General features: G+C 56.7%; 1 protein-coding gene and 1 pseudogene across 1 annotated transcript in view; one reads left to right on the forward strand and one right to left on the reverse strand.

Moving 5' to 3' along the window:
- The first annotated feature begins 281 nt into the window (after positions 1-281).
- Positions 282-24,932, forward strand: part of CLPTM1 (CLPTM1 regulator of GABA type A receptor forward trafficking) — a 30,008-nt gene continuing 5,357 nt past the window's right edge. Inside the window, exons 1-8 of the mRNA XM_047789948.1 lie at positions 282-382; positions 6,894-7,006; positions 12,946-13,069; positions 14,967-15,125; positions 18,143-18,260; positions 22,940-23,025; positions 23,742-23,862; positions 24,594-24,838. Coding sequence (XP_047645904.1) covers positions 311-382; positions 6,894-7,006; positions 12,946-13,069; positions 14,967-15,125; positions 18,143-18,260; positions 22,940-23,025; positions 23,742-23,862; positions 24,594-24,838 — 1,038 coding nt within the window. The 5' untranslated portion in view covers positions 282-310. The remainder of the gene's footprint in view (positions 383-6,893; positions 7,007-12,945; positions 13,070-14,966; positions 15,126-18,142; positions 18,261-22,939; positions 23,026-23,741; positions 23,863-24,593; positions 24,839-24,932) is intronic.
- LOC125132154 (translocon-associated protein subunit delta-like) lies at positions 13,644-14,949 on the reverse strand (annotated as a pseudogene).

Raw genomic sequence — 24,932 nt, forward strand, 5'->3', positions numbered from 1 at the left:
TGGGGGGAGAGGACAGAAAGAATGGAAGCTGTGGGAAGCACACATATTGACCAAAGAAGTCTGGGGCGCTCGGGGCACGCAGTACCCACCAGGTGAAAATACTCAGGCTGCGACGGGAAGGAGGGGGTGGTACGGTGGCCTAGTTGGCCCTTCCGTAACCGGAAGCGGCTTCTGAGAGGCGTGGCTGAAGCGCTCTTGCCGGATACGGTGGCCCGCAGGTCGGGCAAAGCGTGAAATCTCGCGCGATCGCGCTGGCGCCGGCGGGGATGGGGCGGGGCTGACGGCGGGGGCGGGGACCCGGAGCGGGAAGATGGCGGCGGCGCAGGAGGCGGACGGGGCCGGCAGCGCCGTAGTGGCGGCCGGGGGAGGCGGCTCCGGTCAGGTACGGAGGCCGAGAGGGGCCTGAGGGGTTCTTCCCCACTCGGGGGGCCTCCCACGGGGCGTGTCCTGCCTCTATTCACGGAATCCCGTGCATTGGGGGCTCCTTGCCCAGAGGGACCTTGAATACTGGGCCCAGGCGGGGCCGGGCGATCCGGGAGGCCGGACAGTGCGGGGACCGGGGCCCTGTTGCGCGCCGGGTCCCCTGCACGCTCGCGCCGGGCTGCCACCAGGCTCGTTGCTCGAGCCAAAGAGACAGTGGCGCGGAGGGGCGCAGACTTGTACCCAGGCGCCTTGGGTTCTCTCCTGACTCCGCGATCCCGGGCTCCAAGACCGTTCTCACAGTGGGCTGGCGTTCACGGGGTCTTTTTCTCGGTGCCCGAGGTGTGGGCAATGATTGATTACTTGGGAGTTTTCTAAGTCTGGGGAAGTTAGGTGACCATCATGGGTTAAGGGCACGCGCTGAACAGACCCATTTTACAGACAGGAGTCTAAAGAGCAGAGTAAGGAAGGTGCTTGCAGAAGGTCACCCAGGTTAGATTTGGGGGCCGTTTCCTTTAGAACTTACCAGACATTGCTGAAACAGGGTAGTGGGGGCTGAGCTAGGTGTATTTGCAGCATAAATTAGCCCTATGGGGGACTTAGTCCTGGTGCTGATGGCTTCTGACCCATTGCCACTTAAACTAAACTGAGACTGCAGAACATACTAGTTCAGGCAGCCATCCTTCAGCCATTTAGGGAATCAATGGAGTGACAGCCAGGTGCTGCCGACCCACCCACTAGGATGTCACTGACACGTGGGAGGCAGCTGGGAGAGAGGAGTGCAGGTTGGGTGGGGGGAACGAAGCTGACTCTATGTGACCTTGGGCAAGTACCTTTCCCCCTTTGGACCTTCAATTCTCCAGGGGTACATGGAGGGGTTGGACAGGAGGGCCAGCCCTTTGGTGTTTTCTCTCTCACTCTACTGAGGAAGGGACTAGCGTGTAAACAAAGAATGATAGTCCTGACTGACAAGGGTGATGGCGCAAAGTCTTTGTCAGGGACTGCGGGAGCCCAGAGGAGGGGCAAATAATGTCACCTGGGGAAGACACTGGGGTGAGAATTGTGTGGCAGAGCCACCATTCCTGGTCTGGATCTTTTCAGCATCCTCATCCAGGGCCTGGTCCTTGGGGCACCCTTAGGAAGTGTTTGTTGAGTGAGGGCTAGAGTGAAGACTCAGCCCCTAACTTCAGGGGCCTTCCAGTCTCACTAAAAGAAGGTCTTTCTTCCTGTTGAGTGTCTGTTGATTACTGGGTGGGAGGTGGTCAGAGAGACTAGGTCTCAGGATGCCCTGATGCCCTGAGTTTACAGAGACACCCCCCTGGCCCCCAGATCTCCTCTTGTCCCATTTCTCCGTATCGTCTTTCAAGACTTAACGCCTTTGCTTTCAGGATTAAGTTTGAATTCTTTGGCAGATCAAGGCTTTGCATGATCTGCCTTTTTGCTTTAGACTAGGATTTCTCAGCATCAGCACTGTTGACATTTGGGGTTGGATAATTCTTCGTTGTAGGGGGCAGTCCTGTCCATTGGAGGATGTTAGCCAGCACCCCTGGCCTCTACCCACTAGATGCCAGTAGGACACACATCCATCCCCAGTAGTGACAATCACAAATGCCTCCAGGGAGTTCCTCTCATGGCTCAGCGGTAACGAACCTGATTAGTTTCCGTGAGGACTCGGGTTCGATCCCTGGCGTTGCCATGAGCTGTGGTGTAGGTCGCAGACGCGTCTCGGATCTGGCGTTGCTGTGGCTGTGGCGAAGGCCGGCAGCTCCAGCTCTAGTTAGACCCTAGCCTGGGAACTGCCGTATGTCACAAATGTGGCCCTAAAAAATGGAAAAACATGCTTCCAGACATTGCTAAATGTCCCCTGGGGGCCAAAAAATTGTTCCAGCTTGAGACACTGGGCAAAAGGAGCATCAGCTGCTGTGAGGCTCTTTTATTTCCAGGAGGTTGCCTTGCTGGCTGTGTCCTGCCTCATAGCCTTTGCACAGGCTTCTCCCCTCTTTACCTGGCTGATCCTTACTAGTCGTGTACGCCTCAGGTGTTCTCTCCCCTAGGAAGCCTCTGTGACCCTCTCAGAGGGCTCCCCTGTCCCAGCCCTGCCCACTCTGGCCTGTCACTGTCTTGTCTCTTCCAGTGGGCCGGGAGCCCCTGGAGGGCAGAGCCGGAACTGTCTTGGTCACCACTGTGCCCCTGGCACCGCCAAGCTCAGGACCAGGCACAGAGCAGGCACTTGTCATTTGTGGAGTGGGTGGGTCCAGAGGCAGAGGCTGGGCTGGGGCGGGATTCCCTGGTGGGTCCCAGCAGTCCGGGAGAATGCCTGACTCCCTCCCGGCCCCTGGCCCAGCCTCATGGTCTCAGCTGCTTCCTGGGCCCTGTAGTGGGTGTTGCCGAGAATTGTGTGTGAAATCGGGCATGCGGGTCGAAGAGCAGGAACCATGTCTTAGTCACTGCTGTGTCCTCAGCCACCGCCGCCACCCTCTCCGGCCCACGGGCGGGCCCTCCGCAATCTCCTGCCCCAGTCAGCCTGCTCCTCCAGCCAGGGGCTCAGACACAGGGCCCCCAGCTCGGATAACCATCCTTCGCCTAATGCGTAGGAAGTCCCCACTACATGCTGGGCTCATGCCCATGCTGGGATACAAATGAACAAGACAGGCCCTGCCCTCCGGGACCTCAGGTATTTGCTGAGGGCTGGAGGTTGGGGGATGGGGTGGGGTAGGGGACGGGACAGTGAACAAGGTAAATAAGAAAGATATGTGGTGGGACAGATGGTGGTAAGTGCCTTGGACAGAACCAAAGCTCAGGAGGAGTGTAGGAACTCCCAGCCGTGGGCAGGAGGGTCGCAGTTTAAATAGGGTGATCAGGGAGGGCCCTCTGGGGAGGTGACCTGGAGGAGATGAGGGAGGAGGAGTCACATAGATGCTTGGGGGGGGGTGCTTTCAGGTAAAGAGAACAGTCAGTGCAAAGGCCCTGAGGTGGGCGGTGCCTGGTGTGATGCAGGAGCAGTGAGGAGGCTGGAGCTGGTGACTGAGGGGAGGGGGCCAGCTCATGCCAGGCCCTGGCGGCCATGGAAACAACTTTGCCTTTACTCCGAGGGAAGTGGAAGCCACAGAGAGAGTTACCTTTTTATTGAGGGGTAATTTAGCCACATTCACCTGCTGGCAGCGTAGAGGTCAGGGGTGTTGAGTACATTTATGCAGTTGTGCAGTGCAACCAACCCCAGAACACCTCTGTTCCCTCAATACTTCCCTTGCTTCTTTTTACAGTGACTCTGTCCCCAGCAGCGTTCCTTTTTGTTGCTAAGTAGTATTCCATTGCACCCATAGAGCACAAGCCATTCACTGAAAGACTTCGGGGTTGTTGCTGGCTTTACGAATAATACTGCTACGGCCATTTGCATATAAGCTTGTATGACGTTCGACGCGGGTTCTCATTTCTCTTGGGTACAGACCTTGGAGTGGGGCTGCTGGTTTGGATGGTGGGGGGCATGTTTCACTTTTTAAGTATCTGCCATATTTTTCAAACCAGCAGTTCCCTTTCTGCCACCAGCAGTGTAGAACTGCTTCGATTTCTCCACATCCTGGCCAGCACTGGTGACTTTGTCTCCCCTCACCTCTGCCGCACCTGCTGCATGTGGAAGCTCCTGGGCCAGGGATTGATTCTGAGCTGCAGCTGCGGCAACGCTGGATCCTTAAAATCCGCTGCCCTGAGCCTGGGATTGAACCCTTGCTTCTGCAGCTACCTGAGCTGCTGCATTCGGATTCTTAATCCAGTGCACCACAGTGGGAACTCACACCCATCTTTTTTTTTTTTTGTCTTTTTGCTATTTCTTTGGGCCGCTCCCGCAGCATATGGAGGTTCCCAGGCTAGGGGTCGAATTGGAGCTATAGCCCCCGGCCTACGCCAGAGCCACAGCAACACGGGATCTGAGCCGCGTCTGCAACCTACACCACAGCTCACGGCAACGCCGGATCGTTAACCCACTGAGCAAGGGCAGGGACCGAACCCACAACCCCATGGTTCCTAGTCGGATTCGTTAACCACTGCGTCACGACGGGAACTCCCACATCCTTCTTTTTGATTGTGGCCATGCTGGTGAAATAGCACCTAACAGTGGTTTACCTTTGCATTCCCCTGGGAGGGTTTGCAGCCGGCTTGCCCACCATTGTGCGTAAGAGAACAGACCTGGGAGTCTGCCAGACGTGGGTTCAAATCCTGGCCTCAGGCTTCCTTTTCCTGAGCCAGAATCAGCTTAGACCTGCTGGAAACCCTTGCTTGGTGCCTCCAGTGCCCCCAGGAGCGAGGCCAGCCCTAAACGAGGGGGCCCGGTGCCTACTGGACCGCACCGACCCCTTGCCCACACCATTTCTCTCCCTCGAACACCCTTCACTGGAGCGTCAAATGTGGCGCCTCGGGAGGCCTCCCTGACCACTTGACCCAAGTGGGTTCCCCTTGCTGTCACCCCAGCTGCCTGCCACTAGTTTCCTCCGGAGCACTTTTTCATTTACCTTTTTTTTTTTTTTGGTCTTCTTAGGGCCGTACCTGCCGCATATGAAAGTGTCCGGGCTAGGGGTCGAATCAGAGCTGCAGCTGCCGGCCTACACCACAGCCCCAGCAACACAGGATCCAAGCCCCATCTGCGATCTATGCCATAGTTTGTGGCAACACGGGATCTTTAACCAACTGAATGAAGCCCGGGATCGAACCTGCATACTCATGGATACTAGTTAGGTTCTTAACCCACTGAGCCACAACAGAAACTCCCTCGTTTACCATTGTTAATTATCCTGTTTACTGTTCTGCCCCATGTTTCCCTGTAGATCCTGAGCTCTGGGAGGACAAGGCACAGAGCTACGTGGCCAGCACTGAGCCCACCGCCCCATACTGGGCCTGGTGCACAGTAGGTGCTCAGGAAAGACTTTTTTTTTGACATATGAAAGAAATCTAAATGTATGGGCCTCATCACAGCCCGGCCCTTGGGTCAGGGGGGACGTGACCCACCCAAGAGCCCACCGCCTAGGTCTGTTGGGCCCCAGAGCCCCCCTTTATCACAGTGCTGTCCTGCGCTCTGGGAGGCAAAAGGAAAGAGCTCTCACTGGTAAAGGAGATGGAAGTGACTTGTTTAACAAATGCTGGCCTCAGCTTTGTGGCAGCCGCATCTGGCTGTGGAGTCCTCTGTCCCTCCTCTCGGGGCACCTGGAGCCAACGGAAGAAGACATTGCAGAGGCATGGGCCTGAGGTGGCAGTGGGGGGCTGAGGAGGCCCAGGAACGGGTGGGTTTGGGTGGCCTGGGTGTTCGGGGAGCATTTGTTGATTCCCCAGGTGCTTATGGAGCCCCTGCTCCTTGCTCACCCCCTGCTGGGCTGGGCTCCCACTCACCAGCGCTCATGGCCATCCTGGTCCTGCCTCTTAAGAGCTGAGGGGTGAGGGGACAGCTGGTAGGAGGGAAGAGGGCAGGACGAGGGAGCCAGCAGGTGCACAGAGACGGGCAGAGGGAATTTCCCCACCTCGGGCCCTTCCAGCCTAACAACGAGACATTCTCTGCTTCCGAGCTGCTGCTTCTGAGTGAAGATTCTTTCTTTGGGTGGTTCTCCTTGACGCCCTCGACTGCCCACACCCCACCCCCAGCTCCTGTCGTCCTGCCGCCATCATCCTTCCTGAGTGACCCGGACAAGGGGCTTTGGCTTCCTGAGCCACTGGCCGCCAAATGGAGATGTTCACGCATCTGGCCTCACAGGGCGGCCTGTGCTGTGTGTACATCTCACGCACCTCCGGTGGCTCCCAGTGGTGTGGCTCATGCTCTAGTTGTGTTTTTCATTTTTAGGGCCACACCTGCAGCATACGGAAGTTCCTGGCCTAGGGGTTGAATAGGAGTTGCCTCTGCCGGCCTATGCCACAGCCACAGCCACAGCCACGTGGGATCCGAGCCTCGTCTGTGACCTGCACCACAGCTCAGGGCAATGCTGGATCCTTAACACACTTTGGTTGTGTTTTTCTATGTCTGTTTTGACGGCTGGATCCAGTGCCCCTGGAGGGATGGGCCCCCCACAGGGCTGTCACAGAGGGGGCCTCAAGAACTATTTGCCCAGGGAAGGATCTTTCAGATAAATCCAAGCCTTGCAAAATCGGACAGCTGCTGTGTGACCCCTTCTGCATTGTCTCCAGGAGCCACCTCCTTGCGTCCTGGGCTCTGGCCCCACGGAGCACTGATCCTTCCTTGGAGTTAGACTGGGTTCCTGACCTTTGCTCTGGCACCTGCTGCTTCCCTCATTGCCTCCTGTGCACTGGCCAACCTGCTGTGACTGAGATCTCAGCTCCGATGTCCCCTCCTCCAGGGACCCTCCCTGACCCCCGGGCAGGGCCGGGCGCCCCCTCTGTGCTCAGCCCTTGGTGGGTCCTGGCACGCACTGGTGCCAGTGATGGCCTCGGTCCTTAGGTTCCATCCTCCCTCCTCACCCTGACTTCTGTCCCTGCAGGTGACCAGCAATGGCAGCATTGGGAGGGACCCGCCGGCAGAGACCCAGCCCCAGAACCCCCCACCCCAGCCAGCACCCAACGCCTGGCAGGTCATCAAAGGCGTGCTGTTCAGGTGAGCAGATTCGGCTTTGGTTTTGTTCATCGGAAAAAGTTCAAAATAAGAAACGCATAGAGAGGAAAGCACAGCATCTCTGAGGATGGCTGTCATGGCTGTGAAGGGAGGAGGCCTTTTCATTCCGCCATGACTCTGAGGCTAGGAGTCTGGGACCCAGGTGTCGGCCTGCCGGGTGTCCTTTGGGGCCTCTCTCCCTGGCCCGTGGATGGCCGGCTTCCTGTGTGGCCATGTGGTCTTTCCTCTGTGTGTGTTTGTGTCCTCATCTCCTTCTCCTGTGTGAACAGCAGTCGTGTTGCATCAGGGCCCACCCTAAGTTCTGAACTCACGTAGCCTCCATCACCTCTTAAGCTCGGCCGCTGACTAAGGCCCGGGGGATCTGCCAGGTGGGCGTAGGGGCACGTACCTGGGACTGGCTTCTGCCTCTGCCTGTCTAGACCTGATGACAGCCCCCTTCTCTGCTCTAGGACTTTGCTTACCTATCTGCACAATGGCCATTTCCTCTCTGGAGAGATGCTTGAGCAAAATGGTCAAGAGAGCAGGCCATGCGGTTAGGCAGTCCCTCCCTCCCTTTATCCGGCGTAAGGAAATACACAGCAGAGTTGTTTAAAACGGTCATCTCCTTGGCGAGGCCCCTTGGACCCAGCCATGGCCAGATGCACAGGAGCCTGGAAATTGTCTTTATTCTGGGAAACTGAGCCCCTGCTGAAACAGGGGTCCTGTTACTGCGCTTTGGGGGAGGCAACTACTCATCTCTTCTGTCCTGTGTTCTTGGATTTTCCTCTAGATTCATAGGTGGCGTGTGCTTATCGTACAAAAGAAAACAGTTCAGGAGTTCTGTCGGAGCTCAGTGGTTAGCAAACCCGACTAGCATCCATGAGGACATGGGTTTGATCCCTGGCCTTGCTCAATTAGTTAGGGATCCGGCGTTGCCATGAGCTGTGGTGTAGGTCACAGATGCGGCTCGGATCCCACGTTGCTGTGGCTCCAGTGTAGGCCGGACCCCTGGTCTGGGAACCTCCATATGCCTCAGGTGCGGCCCTAAAAAGACAAAAACAAAAAACAAACAAAAAAACCCACAAAAGAAAACAGTTCAAATGGTACCGAACAGTATGAAGGCGGCAGTAATGAAGAGGCGGCGTGTCGGCGGCCGTCCTGTAAACACACGCCCAGGCCACCCTAGGTGGGCTTCCGGGAGGATGCTCGCAGACAGAGCTGTTGTAGCCAGAGGAGCCGGGCACAGCCTGCTCGTCCAGGTAGGGGATCAGCTGCCGAGCTTTGGGGGGAAGGTAGCATCCCCCAGCGTGTAAGCACAGGCCTGCTGTGACGCCTCAGCCCCCCAACCTCTGAGCCGTGGCACCCAGTCAGGTGATCTCCCCCTCATGCCTGAGTTTCCACTTCAGAGGAGTCCTGGCAGTTAGCTCACAGGTCATCGAAAGGATTCCACGAGGATCCGTGTCCGTGGAGGGGGGTGCGGGCGCTGGCACAGGCTCAGGGTTGAACGAAACAGCCCAGGCAGCCCACCATCCCTGCCGCAGTCATATTCTGGGGGGCCACAGAACCTCCTCCCTGGAGTCCCCCAGGAGTGTCCACAGGCCCCAGAGAAACTCCCCACTGTTGAGCTGGGACACTTGGGCGTCATTCCTGACGTGCACCCCAAGTTTCTTTATCCTTGGAGCCCCTCCCTGCTCTTCCCCGGGCCATTCCCTCCCCGCCCCCCATGTGCATCAAGGACTTGGACGGTTCCTGTGTCTCACTTTCTTCCTCTCGTGCCTCAAGCGGCTGTGAACTAGATGGTCGGGATCTTTCCCTTCCCTTTCGCCTGAGAGGCAGCCTCTTACACAGTCCGCACCTGGATTTTTCTCATTCACAGCGTATCTCGGGAATCTTTCCACATCAGTACTTAAGGGAGCTTCCCTTAGAGAGACGGCTTTCATCAGCCACAGCGTAGGCTAATTTCCTTCCTTAGAACCAGGCAGCACCAATGATCAGGCCAGCGGGGTGCCCGGAGACCGTCTTGTCTGCAGTTCTCAAGTGGGATTCGGGGTTTGTTTTCCGAGGCCTGTGAACTCTCTGCAGCATCAAGCAGAGTGCGTGAGAATGGCCTTTTTGGGGGGTTGAGGGTAGAGTCCGTGGGTTTCAGCTCATTCTAAGGCTCTCCCAGTGGTTACCTGGAGTGGGGGCGGTGTGGGAACTAGGCAGATTAAATGGATGGAGTGGGAGGGAGGGTTTCCCTAAGTCTTTTCATGTATTTAATATTTTTCTGTGACTGTAGCATGCCTGTTCGGGGCGGGAGGGAGGATTTCAAGTCTTTTTTTGGCTCTTACTCCAGTAAGTTGAAAAGCATTAGGTGAGGGCCAGCCCCCTTTGGCCCAGCTCCTAGGGCAGGGCCTCCTGACCTGGGATTCGGGGATGCAGGGTGGCATCCGTGGCCCCTCTGAGGGTCGTGTGAATGTGAGTATGTGGGCACACACAGATGGTCTTCAGCAGACTGGGCATCTGGAATCCTCTGATAAGTCAGCCAGTCTGCCTCACCCAGCGCTTGTGGTCCCAGAGGCCCAGAGTGAGTAGGCCACCTGCAGGCCATGTGCTAAGCCAGGGCACAGCTGTCTGTGTATCCTTGCTCCTACCCTTTCTCTTGGCGTCTTTCTCTTTCCTAAGATGGCCTCTTGGAAGTGGAGGGGTCCCCAGAGATCGCCAGTTCCAGACCCTCCCAGCTGTGTCTGTCAGGCACCTCTCGGGGAGGCAGCAGATGCTCAGCTGGGCCATGGCCCCTGAGACCCCGGAGCCTAGGGCTTCATGGCTTCTACAGGCAGAGGCAAGTCCCTGTGCCTGATCCTGCCCTTGGTATGGTTCGGGGCTCAGCAGGGAGTCACCCCCCCACACACACTAGAATCCCCTTGTATTTTTCAATTTCAGAGTTTTCTCTATGCCTCTTTCCTATGATGAATAACAATACAGGGAGTTCTCACTAGGGCACAGTGTGTTAAGGATTGGTTGTGTCTGGGGCACTTGGGTTTGATCCCTGGCTCCTCACAGCAGCTCGGGTTTGATCCCTAGCCCAGGAACTTCCGTATGTTGCAGGTGGGGCCAAAAACGAAAGAAAAAAACGAAAGAAGATAACAATGATAGTTAATACTTCTAAAGCAGTTGCTAAGTATGTACTGGGCTCCATTCTTTTTTTTTTTCCTTTTTGGGCCGCGCCATGGAGTTCCTGGCCCTGGGATCCGATCCGAGCCACAGTTGCAACCTATGCTTCAGCTGCAGCAGTGCTGGATCCAGGCTCCGTTCTAGATTTTTGTGTATATGTGTGTGTGTGTGTCTGTGTGTATATATATGTGTGTGTATGTATGTGTGTGTCTGTGTGTATCAGTGCATTTAATGCCTGTACACAACCCTACAGGGTAGGTAGTTTATCCCTGTTTCAACTGTCGAGGAAATGGAGGCCCAGAGGTGAAGAGTCTTGCCAGAGGTCACACGTTGGGAAGTGGCAGAGCTGGGCTTCAAATCCAGATATTGCAGCTTAGAGGCCAAGCACTTAACTTCTCTACTGGACACTTGACCCTCGAACAGTGTGGGGATCAGGGGTGCTGACCCTCTGTACTGGCGATTCCTCCATATCTGTGGTTCAATATCCATGGATTCAACCAAGCACGGATCGTGTAGTATGGTAGTATTTACTCTTGAAAAAAAAAAATCCAGGAGTTCCTGTCATGGCTCAGTAGTTAAGGAACCTGACTAGCATCCATGAGGACGCAGGTTCAATCCCTGGCCTCACTCAGTGGGTTAAGATTCCAGAGTGCTGTGAGCTGTGGTGTGGCTCAAAGACAAAAATAAATAAATAAAAAAATCCATGTATAAGTGGACCTGCTCAGTTCAAACCTTTGTTGTTCAAGAATCAAATGTATTGCTTTTTACCCTGTGATCATTAAGTACTTGTCTCCTTTAATAACTACAGAGCTGCATGTATCTGCGAGACCTGAATTAACACTATAGAAGTTTCTCATGTACCGATCTGGACCTGGGCAGACCAGGATTCTGTGGTCTTCTGCATCCCCGAGCCCTTCCTGCTCTTTGTTCCACCATTGCTGGGTTTTGCCTCTTACCCTCATGGCCTCAGATGGCTGCTCAGGATCCAGGCATCATGTCCATGTTCCAGGGAGGAAGAAGAAATAAGGGAGAGATGTTCTTTCTCCTTAAGACATTTCCCAAAAGTCCACCGTAACGCACCGTTTTTGTAGTTTACTGGCTGGGACGTCACCATGTGTCCACACTGAGCTGTAAGCAAGGATGGAATTGTCTTTTTTTTTTTTTTGCTTTTTAGGCCTGCACCTGTGGTATGTGGAGGTTCCCAGGCTAGAGGTCCAATCAGAGCTACAGCTGCCAGCCTACAGCACAGCCATAGCAACGCAGGATCCGAGCTGCGTCTGTGACCTACACCACAGCTCTTGGCAATGCTGGATCCTTAACCCACTGAGCGAGGCCAGGGATTGAACCCACATCCTCATGGATGCTACTCAGATTTGTTTCCACTGCCACAGCGGGAACTCCCTGGAATTGTAGTCTTTATTCCAGTTAGCCAAGGGGTCCAGTTAAAATTTAGGAATTTTCTTTCTGAGCTGGAAGGGGAAAATGAGTATTGGGAAACAGCTAGCAATCTGGTACAGTTTTATTGTGGGGCTTTTATTTTGTTCATTAAAACATATTTAAGGAGCTCCTGCTGTGGCACAACTGGATGAGTGGCGTCTCTGCAGCGCCAGGACACAGGTTCGATCCCTGGCCCAGTGCAGTGGGTTAAAGGGTCTAGTGTTGCCACAGCTGTGGCATAGGTGGAAGCTATACCTCGGATCTGATCCCTGGGGATCTAATCCCTGGCCCAGGAACTCCGTATGCCCCAGGTCAGCCAGAAAAGAAAAAAAGATGTATGTTTACATATATCATGTATGTATAGATATGAGAAAATATATGTAGAATATAAATTATCTATATAATTATATATATAAAGCCAGTGTTGGTATATTCTTACTATATTAACTTTTAGAAAGTTTTTTGGCCACACTTGCATCGTATGAAAGTTCCCAGGCCAGGGAGCAAACCCATGCCACAGCAGCATCCTGAGCCACAGCAGTGAGAACACTGGATCCCCAACTTGCTGTGCCACAAGAGAACTCTTTTTTTTTTTTGGTCTTTTTAGGATTGTTCCTGCAGCATATGGAAGTTTTAAGGCTAAGGGTTGAACCAGAGCTGCAGCTACAGGCCCATGCCACAGCCACAGCCACAGCCACTCAGGGTCCGAGCTGAGTCTGTGACCTAAACTGCAGCTCATGGCAATGCCAGATCCTTAACCCACTGAGCGGGGCCAGGGATCGAACCCACATCCTCATGGACACTAGTCAGGTTCATGACTGCTGAGCCATGGCAGGAACTCCCACCTACTATTTATTTGTTTTTTATTTTTATGTTTTTTGGCCATGCCTGTGGCAGGTGGAAGTTCTCGGATCAGGGATCAAACTCTCGCCACAGCAGTGACAACTCCAATTTGAAGTTCTAAAATGTTGTTCTCTCTAAGGTCTATGCCTCTAAAATGCTGGGACTCCAGATCCTAGGGTTCTCTCACTTTGGGACTCTGTGGGACGGGGGCACTAGGTTTCCTGCTTCTGGAGTTTCAAGGCTCCAAGTCCCAGCCACCCTGTGGCCACCTGCCTCTGGGGAGCAGTCCATGTGGAGACCAGGGCGTGCCAGTTGCCCACACTGCCCACAGGGGTATCCGAGGTCTCTCCCCAGACGTGGCCTTTGGGGCGTCTTCTCTGCAGCCCCGCAGCTGCCTACTCAGGGACCCTCCCACCTTGGTCAGCACCTGGCAGGCCCCAGCAGGAGGTCAGGCAGCTTCGGGTTGGAGAGGCCTGGAGACCCAGCACCTGCCCTGCTTGCCTCCGCAGGATCTTCATCATCTGGGCCATCAGCAGCTGGTTCCGCAGAGGGCCGGCCCCTCAGGACCAGGCGGGCCCCGGAGGAGCCCCACGCGTCGCCAGCCGCAACCTGTTCCCCAAAGACACTTTAATGGTAACCACCGGCTGGGGGGCCAAGCCCAGGAGGTGGGGGAGGGGGTGGGGAGTGACTTGGGCAGTCGGGACAGACTGCCCGCTGTCCGGTCTGTGAACGGGTCCAGGGTTGAGAAACTCTGGGGTTATCTTCACCCATGAAGCTGGAGTGACTCATGTGACACGCAAAAGCAGCAGGTCAGTTCTTTGGTCTCGTGGCGGGGTTCCCTCTGGGGGAAGAGGGCCATCAGAGGTGTCACTCCGTCGTTTAAAAACTATCTCAACAGAGTCCTTACACGTTTTATTTCAAAAGGATGTTCAGGCTTCAACACTCGCGAGGGGAGGTGTGTGGGGTGGGGGCGAGGAGAGGAGTTGGAGGGAGAGCGCGAGGGGCCGGAAGGGCGGAGGAGGCGGGATAGGCTCGCCCTCGCCCTCGCCCCCGCAGGCAGGTGGCACCCGGGCTGGGAGTCCCCGCAACAGGTGTTCACACCCCAGTGAGCTCAGCCTCTCCCACCTTTGCGGTTCTCTGCAGCTCTGGGATTCTTGGTTTCATGGAATTCTGGCCGGCAGGCTGATCACCACTCAGTTCTTCTTCATCAGTGAGCCTTCAGGGCTCGGGACAGAGGTGGCCCCGGGGACCTGAGAAAGGCGGCAGTTCTGAGGCCGGCTCCCCCAGCTCCCCTGGGTTCTCAGGAGCCAGCCGACACTCCTGCACATCTTTGTTTTTGGGCGCAGTGGTGCCCACCTGCAGCACGCAGAATTCCTTGCCAGGGATCCAACCCACACCATGCAGTGACAACACTGGATCCTCAACCTCTGGGCCACCAGGGAACTCCACTCCTGCACATCCTGACTTTGTGTTTTGCGTGTAAGCCTACGGCCCTGGCCAAGGAGCCCATGAGAGGCTGAGAGAAGCTGATTCACGGAGCTCCAGATCCTTCCTTCCTACCCCAAGTTCTAATTGGCGGACTGGCTGTTCTTTTTTTTCTCCTTGTTTTACGGCATATGGAAGTTCCCAGGCTAGGGGTCGAATTGGAGCTGCACCTGCCGGCCATCTACGCCACAGCCACAGCAACGTGAGATCCGAGCCATGACTGCAGCCCACACCACAGCTCACGGCAACACAAATCCTTAACCCACTGAGTGAGGCCAGGGATCGAACCTGCATCCTCATGGATATTAGCTGGGATTGTTACCGTTGAGCCACGACGGGAACTCCCTGGACAGCGAAAATTTATTTTGCCAATTTTATTCTACTCTTCTCTCCACTACCTCTCCGGTCATTCATATTAGTGTCTTCCTGGCTCTTCACACCCCGGTGTGGGTGGTAACTGTTTATTGAAAGAAGCGGGAGAGCTGGTGCACCACTCCCTGCTGAAAGCCAGGTAATCGGTCACTAGGCCAATGGCTGCAAAGCCGGTACCTCGGTGGAGACGCGGGGCCCACGCCAAGTGCCCCGATGGTCCACGCTGACCGAACAGAGGTGGGACGATGGCAGTGTCCTCAGTATTTGTCTGCGCCTCCCTAAGGAGGCTGCAGGACTCCTCGTCAAAGAATTTGACCTTGTAGGTGCCCGCGTGGTCTGGGCTCCAGGGCACCTGGTAGCACCCACGTCCTGGCCCTGAGTGACAGGACATTGTTTTCCACTGAGGTCAGCGCAGAGAGCCGTGTTCTGGATCCTGTTCTCCAGCGTCAGGGAGAGCGCCACGGTGAAGCCGGGCTCGGTAGAAGTGGCGGCATCGGAGGTGGATAGTAGGAAGGGGCGACCCGGGCCCCCGCACGGGCCTCTGCCGAGCAGCGGGAGTCGTGCCGGGGGCCTGAGCGATGCCAGTGCAGCCCTTGGCTCCTCTGCCCTCTGGCTGTGCGATTAGCCGCGTGACGTCCGGCAGCCCTCAGCTCCCTCCCTTCCCTCCCAACAGAACCTGCACGTGTACATCTCAGAGCACGAGCACTTTACAGACTTCAATGCCACGTCGGCGCTCTTCTGGGAGCAGCACGACCTCGTGTATGGCGACTGGACTAGCGGCGAGAACTCAGATGGCTGCTATGAGCACTTCGCCGAGCTCGACATCCCACAGGTGGGGACTGAGCCTGGGTTCTGGCCCCATGGCTGCTCGGCCGGCACTAAGGCCCTTGCCTCGAACCAGCTCCCAGCCCTGCAGGAGTGCAGGATCCAAGCCCGGCCCCAAACTTAGTTCGCATGCTCTGTGACCACAGGCAGTTCCCTGAAGTCTCTGGGCCTTGTCCTCCCCACGTCTCCGTGTGGACGGAGTTGGAATGGGCCTAGGGTCCTCCCAGCTACTTTCAGGGTTGGGTAAATCTGTGGTCTAAACCAGTGGAGGTTAGGAATGGTTTGGGAGGGTGGTGTCCAGTCATCACTCATCTGTCGGGCAGCCTGCTTTGAAAGTAGTAGTTAGTGTTGCTTAAGTGCTTGTTGACTGTGTACAGGACACTGGGCTAGGCTGACCCTTGGGGGCACCTCCCAGAAACCTGTGATGGGTAGGTTGATAAGAGAGGCAACACCTGAGGTCATACAGCTAGTGAGAGATTTGAACTCGGGCTTTCTGGTTCTGGACTGTGGCAGCCCCAGGTTCAAATCCTGCCTCCTCCAGAAAGTTCTCCCTGACACCCACGTGCAGGCAGTGCGCCCCACCGGGCTCCCGCACCCAAGCCCTCCCAGGTCTGGGGGGCCGTCACTACCTGGATATGGGTCTTTTTTCCCTGTGGGACTGTGAAGCTTTGGAAGGGAAAGCCAGGACCACCTTGGTCCCCACTGGGTCCTCAGCTCTGCCCAGCACGTGGCTGGAGGCAGAGTCAGTGACTGTTGCAAAATCAGTGAGGAGTTCTCTTCTTGGCTCAGCGATTAATGAACCTGACTAGGATCCCTGAAGATGCGGGTTTGATCTCTGGCCTTGCTCAGTGGGTTAAGGATCTCGCGTTGCCGTGAGCTGTGGTATAGGCCGACAGCTGCAGCTCCCGTTCATCCCCTAGCCTGGGAGCCTCCATATGCCCTAAAAAGTGTGGTCCTAAAAAGCAAAAAAAAAAAAAGAAAAAGAAAAAGAAAAATCAGTTAATTTGATGAATCCGTGAAAGTTGACATCTCTTTGGGGCTGCCCTCTTGTTCATTCCTCCCATCAGGTCCTCTCCTTGGCCTCCTGGGGAGGAGCAGGCATGTCTGCACTGCCTGGCTGTGTCTTGGCCTGTTTGGGGAGCTGGAAGCAGGGGCTGGATGCCGCCTTTCTGAGGAGATGGGATGGCCTGCGCTGAGGCGTGGCTCCCACTCAGACCTCACAGCCCCTAGACCCCTCCCTGAGATCCCAGGAAGGCCAAGGGGCAGCAAGCCAGGCAGTGAGAGCCACTCCCAAGGACTAACCCTCCTTCTCAGCTTTGGGCAGATGGGGGGGGGGGGTGCTGTCTCATTTGTACCTGATTTTAAAGTATGGAGGTGACTGAGTGAGATGGAGTCCAATGCCCTTGAAAGAAGAATTTACCATTTAATGTTTCCTGAGAGGAGGGGACCCAGCACACCACACAGGGCCACACGGGGAAGTACCAGGTTTGATCAGGAGCAGAAGTGGCAAGGGGAGGTCTAGCCGAAGGCTTCATCGAGGGTCCCACAGGGAGGGCAGGCCCGGTGGGGAAACAGCTTAGGACTGACCAGCTTGGAGGGCTTGCAGCCTCTGGGCTGCAGGCGTGATCCTTGGTTGTCTGGTACCTGCCCTGGGCGATTCAGTGCAGCCTGGTGTGTGTGAGAGGCAAATAAAGGGGGTGGTTGGGGCTGTGGACTTGGAGTTGGCTGGTTTGCACTTTAAAAGGAGTGTTCAAAGGCCAGCGAGTTGTTTATTATCTATAGGACTCAGCTCTTCTGGGCCAAATGGTAAACCAACAGAGAATAGAAAACACATTAAAAAAAAAAAAGGGACTTCTCGTCGTGGCGCAGCAGAAAAGAATCCAACTAGGAAGCATGAGGTTGCAGGTTCGATCCCTGGCCTCACTTAGTGGATCTGGCGTGTTCCAATTTGAACCATAGCCTGGGAAATTCCATATGCTGGGGGGTGCGGCCCCCCCCCCCCAAAAAAAGAATATAAAACACATGGTTAACACACAGGTGGCCTTCAAAGCAGGGAAGTGAGGACATAGCCTGGCCAAGTGAAGCCCAGCTCACCACAAAGTATAGACAGAGGCTCCGTGGTGGCCTCGAACCTCAGTAGGGGACTACCTGCTTCAGTTTCCTTGTCTGTGTGGGGTGGCAGGGGGTGAGAAAGGTGACAGGCAGAGCCACGGGCCCGGGAGCCCACAGACTGGGTTCGGATCCACTCACTTGCTGCTTGTAACCTCTCCGTGTGAGCCCTAGTCACCTCCGCCTCAGGTTCACGTGCGCGGTATGGATGGGAACTCACTGGATTGGGCAGTTACCATTTGAAGTGCCCGGAGCCAGACCTGGCCTTTGTTGTTTTGCTGTTTATTTTATTTTATTTATTATTATTATTGTTGTTGTCTTTTTAGGGCTGCACTCAGCATATGGAAGTTCCCAGGCTACAGTTCAAATTGGAGCACGCCAGATCCTTAACCCACTGAGCAAGGCCAGGGCATATGGAGGTTTCCGGGCTAGGGATTGAACTGGAGGTGCAGCTGCTGGCCTACATCACAGCCACAGCACGCCAGATCCGAGCTGCATCTGCGACCTACGCCACAGCTCACGGCAACGCCGGATCCTTAACCCACTGATCAGGGCCAGGGATTGAACCTGCTTCCTCATGGCTACTAGTCAGATTGTTTCTGCTGAGCCAAGACAGGAACTCCTGTTTTGCTGTTTAATGAATTAAGGTCACTCATTGAGCTCCTGCTCTGTGCACGAGTGACCCTGCTCGGCCATCTCGGATGACCCTCAGCCCTGCGGTGCCCTCAGTACTGATCATCTCCGTCCCGCGGGTGGACAATGGGACTCACCACTGAGAATTCTTGTCTGGCTCTTAACCCCTCAGCTCCACTGCCCTCCCTGAGCCCTCAGAAAGCGGGGAGCAGGAAGCGTGGGGGCGGGGGGTGGGTGCCGGGAGGGGCTTCACTGTTCCCTGTCCCCGTCGCCCGCCTGCAGAGTGTCCAGCAGAACGGCTCCATCTACATCCACGTCTACTTCACCAAGAGTGGCTTCCACCCGGACCCCCGGCAGAAGGCGCTGTACCGCCGGCTCGCCACAGTCCACATGTCTCGGAGTAAGTCCCCCCTCGTCCTGGGGAGGTGGGCTTGGTGGCCAGGCTCAAACCCCGCGTCCCCTACATGCCTCTGTGGCCACCTGTGGGCAGGCAGGAGAGGAAGCAGGTGCGGAGGGGGGCTTCTGAGGGGGAGGCATCGGCGTTCACAGAAGGGGAGGGTGGGCAGGTGCGTGGGGCGGCCGGTACAGCGGGTGCTCAGGAGCAGTGCCAGTGAGCAATGGCTGGACTGAAGGAACGGAGAGAAACCAGCAGGCCCTCTGCCATTGGTTGCATCCAGTGCAGTCTCTGAGATTGCATCTGTGTCAGCTGCTCCTGGAGCGGCTGCCGCACAGTGGCCGCCCCGGGGGTTCTGCTCCCAGGCTGCAGGTTTGAATGTGTCCTGCATGGCTGTGCTGTGAGCCTCTGTCGCCGCTCTCGAACCTCTCAGCTGTGTCTCCTTTGATGAAGCAAGCTGCTGAGGGCCGGGTCACCAACTGGCCCGGTTCTTGTTCTCGTTGGCCACCCGCCGGGTGCTGGCTGCCCCTCTGAGAATCCTAGTCAGGCGAGCAAGCCACCAAATTGCCCATAGCCCCAAGAAACCCCGGGTCAGGGCGGGCCATGTATGACTTCTTTTCATGGTCTCATAGTGAAACAAAGGTTCTTTCTGCCCAGGGCGTCGTCTTTTAAAAAAACTTCTAATCAGAGTTCCCGTCTTGGCTCAATTGAAAACGAATCTAACTAGCATCCATGAGGATGCAGGTTTAATCCCTGGCCCTGCTCAGTGGTTAAGCCTCTGGCGTTGCTGTGAGCTGTGGTGTAGGTGGCAGATGCAGCTCGGATCTGGCGTGGCTGTGGCTGTGGTGTAGGCTGGCAGCTGTAGCTCTGGATTCGACCCGTAGCCTGGGAACCTCCATGTGCTATGGGTGTGGACCTAAAATGACAAAAAACACATTTTTTAAAAAAGTCTCTTTTTACAAGTACATGGTTTAAAATTCAAGGAATTCAACCAACAGCAAAACTCTTCAGTCTCACGTCCACCCCATCTCCTCCGGTTTCCACTCCCCACAGGCACCTGCTTTAGCTGTTTCTGCTACTCAGTCTCCAGGGCTCCCAGTAACTAGACAGTCGTGCAGTTTCTTGGCATTTCAGGCTTCTCTCTCGACTTCCGACGCTGAGGAGGGAGTCTCAGGTCAGGAACGGCGTTTTGCTTAGATGATAGCAGCATCCAAGTGGTCTGAGTATGTGCCTCTCAGCCGCACTGAAGCACATCCTGCACGCAGCTGATTTTCCCTTTCGGGTCCAACTTCTCCTTTTGCAGGCAGTTAATTAGTGTTGGCATTTCTTCGCTTGCCCTTTGTGTCTTCGGTCCTTGCGTCCCCTGTCTCCTGACGGGCAGTCGTGGGAATCTCTCTCCACACTTGCGTTTCAGCAGCTCCGAAGGACAGACCCCTCCCCAGAAAGCCCCAGTCCCCTTCACGTGACTTTCATGTGCCCCCTCCGCCTTGATTCTGCTGCACCTGTAGACTTGGTTACAATCCCCGCAGCTGTTTGATGTGGCGCAGCAGCAGGTGTCCTTTACTTGGTGTGGGTGAGGTCTTTTCCTACTTCTTTTGGTATAAAAACATCCCGAAGATGAGATGTTGTCGTTACCACCTACACTGGATGAACCAAAACGTTGGTGACCCTGTGTTGGTCCCCAGCATGGATGAGGGCATGTCCCTTGGGAGCGCCGAGCCCTGTGCTGGAGAAGTGTTTCTGCAGCCCTGCCCTGCGGGCGCTTCTGGCCAACCGGCCACCCTGGCCTGAGCCAGCGAAGATGCGGCCGAGGCGGGCTGAGGGGTGTGGCCTGCGGGGTCCCTGCACATGGGGTTCGCCGAGGGTCTGTGACTGAGGCCTCAGAGGCTGCCTTGAGCGTGACCCAGGTGGGCAGCTGCTCGCTTGCGTCCCAGTTGCCCCCAGTCCACGTCTGCCCACACCCGCGTCTTTTGTGGTTTTGTCTTTGGTGCGCACGAGCCTTGTCACTGTGTGGTGAGGTTGTGCTCATGGTCAGTGTGACAGCTGTTGGTGCCGTCTGCGAAATGGAATCTGCAGCCTGTGAACCTGAGAAACCGCGGGCTTACCCAGGCTTGCCCCGCAGCGGGGCCCCCTGGGAGTAGGGACACAGGTGCCCATGGAGCCGCCAGCGGCCTACTCCAGGGCACAGAGCCAGCATGGGATCAGAAAAGCACTCTCCCCTAAGGCCACTGATCAGGACTCTAGCGCAGCACTGCCCAGAGAGCTCCAGGGCCTGCCTGCCGCAGAAATTTAAGTTTTTTAGTGGCTATGTGTTATATATATACATAGACATATATTCGTTTGTTTTTTAGGGCCACACCCGCGGCATATGGAGGTTCCCAGGCTAAGGGTCAAATTGGAGATACAGCTCCTGGCCTAGGCCACAGCCACAGCAACGCAGGATCCAAGCCGTGTCTGCGACCTACACCACAGCTCACAGCCGGAGCTGGATCCTTAACCCACTGGGAGAGGCCAGGGGTCGAACCCTCGACCTTATGTTTCCTAGTCGGGTTTGTTTCTGCTGTGGCACAAAAGGAACTCCTAGTGGCCGCATTTTTTAAAAAGGCTGTAAGATTAATGTTAGTCATCATTTTATTGAGGTCAACATGTCATTTCAACTTTCAAATTAGTATAAAAACTACCGAGGCGTTTTACACTCTTTTTTTCTTTTTCCTGCACTGAGTTTCCCATTCTCCAGTGTGTCGTGCACTCAAGCACCTCCCGCTTTCCAGCAGCCACATTGTCAGTGCTCAGTGGTCTCGCGTGGCCGGTGACCCCCAACCTGGCTGGTGTGATTTTAGAAATTTTAACCCCAAGAAAAGAGGGCTCCTTCCCCCCTGAAGAAGCCAGTTCCATCTCATGTCATTATCCCAGCTGGATGCCGCCAAGTCGCAGAAATATCTCCACCTGAGCCAGGGCTGATCTGCCGAGCCTCCTGCTCCAGGCCCTCTGGGGCCGGCGGGGCGTGGCTCCTCCCTTCCCTGGACCGCCTCTTCCAGGTGCCTCCTCCAGGTGTGGAAAATAGCGGAGCCTGTCCCCGGGGATTTATCCTCCAGGAAGCCCACCCTTGGGGGTTCACTGCTCTCCCCGACCTGGGGGCAAGGCCTCCAGTGTGTTAATGCCGATAAAGGACTGGATGATATTCGTGGCAACAGTGAGAGCGGCTGGCCCTGCGCTGAACCCCTAAGTCAGTTCCCAGAAGTGAGCTCGTCCATAGAATCCAGAGGCCCCTGTCCTGAGCGGGCGGGAGCGATCCGGCTCTGGGCTTTGCATGACTGTGACGAGCGAGTGGGACACCGCCTGGCTGGGCTCGGGAGCAGAGAGCCACATCCAGCGGTGCCGCCAGGAAGGGGTGAAGCCTTGATCCCTGTTCTTCAGGCAGGGGGACTGAGGTCTGGGGAGATGATGGAGACCCCAGGGTGTGACCCCAGGGCCCTGGTGCTTGGCCGGCTCCCTCTCCCATTTCTCCAACTCCCTCTAGCCCCTGAGAGTGGGATGGAGAAGGCACGGAGCGTGTCCAGTGTAAGGAGGAGCTGAAAAGTTGCCCAGGCCAGGGCAGACGTGGGCAGGGGCCGGGCATAAACAGGCTCCAGCCCCTTCCTCTCTGTATGTCTTGGCGAGGTTGCGGGCAGGCCGGGTGGCAGGGAGCCCGTGGCTGGCCTGGGCTCTGCAAGAGGAAGTGAGGTCCATTCCTGACCGGGGATTCACTGCCCCAAAGTATTTGTCACATCGCTGGCTCCAGCCTTCTCCACAACCGTTGCAGCCCCGCTGTTTATATTCACTTGTTCTGCCATTCGTCACTGTGGGCCTGGCCCTGTGCAGGGTCCAAAAAGGGCTCAGCCCCCTCTGGGGTTCACAGGCTGGTTGAGGGGACAGCAGACAAGTCAGCCAGAGTGCAGGTAGAGCTGAGCTGTAGTGAAGGAAACGGGAATGGCCAGGAGCGGGCCTGGGCAGCCTGCCTCGGCGGAGTGATCGGAAAGCCCTGTGCAAGGAGGGGCATTTCACCAGGGGCTGGGAGGGCGAGAAGGCGCCGACCAGGAGGAGTCCAGCCAGGCTGGATCCGTGCTAGGCTGAAGGCCTGAGCTTGGCTGTATGAGAAGGGAGTGGGTGGGGGTGGGAGCTGAGCTCCGTGGGGCCACGATGAGCACCTCGGGTCCTGCTCGGGTGGTGGGAGCTGCCTGGAGTTCTGAGGCAACGGGATGCCTGATCAGATGCTTGGTTTCAGAGACTCTCTGGCACAGGGGGTCTTAAGGGGCAAGAGTGGCCACAGGGGCAGTGAGGAGGTGACTAAGATCATCCAGGAGGGGACGCCGCAGCTGGCCCGGGGTGGGGCCCTGGAGATGGGAGGTGTGGTTGGATTAGAGGCGTGTGCTGGAGGGGACATCTCCAGGACGCGCTGGTGGAACAGATGCAGCAAGCTCTGGAGACAGAGGACTCCGGGTGGCTGCCTGGACAGCTGGCTGGACGTTGATATCGCTATGAGGACGGGAGGCAGTGGCTGAGGTTGGAGAAGGCAGTGCAGGCACTCCGCTGCCGTCCGTTGGCTGGCAGCCCGGAGGCCAGTGAGCGCTTTTGGTGGGCAGAGGTCTGGGCTCCACAAGTTCGGCCCACCTCATGCGCCCCTTCCCCTGCCTCCCCTCCCACAGTGATCAACAAATACAAGCGCCGGCGGTTTCAGAAAACCAAGAACCTGTTGACGGGAGAGACGGAAGCTGACCCAGAAATGATCAAGGTAAACACCAACAGAGCGTCGGGTCCTACAGCAGCCTGGGCGGCCTGCCCCCAGGGCTTTTCTTCCAGTGCCACCACTGAGCCGTGTGGGGCTTTCACCTCTCAGAGCTGCTGTTTCCCTCCTCGGAAATGGGGTCAGGAGGCTGAGCTACCTCCTAGGGAATGGCGAGGGCTCCAGCCCAGGTCACAGCTGGCATCCAGCACGGAGAGAGTGGTGCCCTGTGCACTGTACACGAGCCCACGTGGAAGCCCTTCGCCAGCCCTCTTGCGGGGGCCCTGTCACAAGGAGGCTTGCCTGAAATGTCACATCTTGGAAGTGGCAGGGCCGGGATTTGCACCCAAAGAGCCAGGCCCCAGAGGCCAGACTCGACCTGGCACAGGGTAGGCACCCAATGACATGGCCCCAGAAGGAACGCTCCCGGTTCATTCAGGGCTGGTAACTTGAGGGGGGGGTCTCCTCTCTCTGAAAGATGATTCTGGGCCAGAGGGGTCCTGCGCATTGCAGCCTGGCCTGTCTCCCCATCCAGATAGGACGGCCTGGGTCTTCTGCCCTGTCAGGTGCCTGGGGGAGCCAGGACAGGGGGTCTCTAAGGGCGGGTGTGGGGCCTGGCCAGGGGAGCCCTCGGCCAGTGGTTGCTGTGGTGGCTGCTCTTATGTAGCAATGGGATAGGGGTCCTCGGGAGAAAGCCGAGGCCCCACCACCCCGTCTCTCCCCAGAGGGCCGAGGACTACGGGCCTGTGGAGGTGATCTCCCACTGGCACCCCAACATCACCATCAACATCGTGGACGACCACACGCCGTGGGTGAAGGGCAGCGTGCCTCCGCCCCTGGACCAGTGTGAGCCTGGCCCCAACCCCTGGCCCTGAGATCCCAGCCCCTCCCATGCCCCCTGCCCTGCCCCACTAACCACTCTCCTTTCTCTCCCTGCCATGCCCCTGGTGACCCCAGCATGTGCCAAAACCAGTCTCATCCAGCCCATGAGCTTTTTTTGAGAAAACGTACATCTGGGAGTTCCCATTATGGCTCAGCAGTAACAAACCTGGCTAGTATCCATAAGGACACAGGTTTGATTCCTGGCCTGGCTCAGTGGGTTAAGGATCTGGCGTTGCTGTGGCTCTGGTGTAGGCTGGCAGCTGCAGCTCGGATTTGACCTGTAGCCTGGGAACTTCCATGTGCTGCAGGTGCAGACCTTAAAAAAAAAAAAAGAAGTATCTGTTGCCAATCTTGGAAATTGGGGCAGCATCACTTAAAAACCCAGATTTCTGACTTCTCTTATACAACGCTGACACATGGCCACCCTCAGGGCAGCCGGGTCTGGGGCTGAGCTCGGCGGTCCCCTTCAGCCAGACCTTTCCACCTTGTCCTCTCCGCTAAGGTCAAGCGGCCTGTCAGCGCCCGGCACGTTCCTGTCCTCCAGTCTGTGGCGGGGGCGGGGGGGGGCATCGGTTCCCTGTAAACATCTGGATTTGGCACCTTAGGCCTCGGAGGCTGAGGGATCTCCCCACCCCCACGGCTGCCTGGGGCCTCCGGCCCGGGCTCAGTGGTACCCGTGTCCCGCCTGCCTGCAGACGTGAAGTTTGATGCGGTGAGCGGTGACTACTACCCCATCATCTACTTCAATGACTACTGGAACCTGCAGAAGGACTACTACCCCATCAACGAGAGTCTGGCCAGCCTGCCGCTCCGCGTCTCCTTCTGCCCGCTCTCGCTCTGGCGCTGGCAGCTCTACGCCGCCCAGAGCACCAAGTCCCCCTGGAACTTCCTGGGTGATGAGCTATATGAGCAGTCGGACGAGGAGCAGGACTCAGTGAAGGTGAGGCAGGGGCGGGGCTCCAGCACCTTCTGGGGCTGCAGCCAGGGAAGGGGAAGTGGCCCGGCTGCCGGGCCTGGGGACCTCTGGCCCTCGC

This window comes from Phacochoerus africanus, chromosome 8 (assembly GCF_016906955.1).
Source record: "Phacochoerus africanus isolate WHEZ1 chromosome 8, ROS_Pafr_v1, whole genome shotgun sequence".
NCBI lineage: Eukaryota > Metazoa > Chordata > Mammalia > Artiodactyla > Suidae > Phacochoerus > Phacochoerus africanus.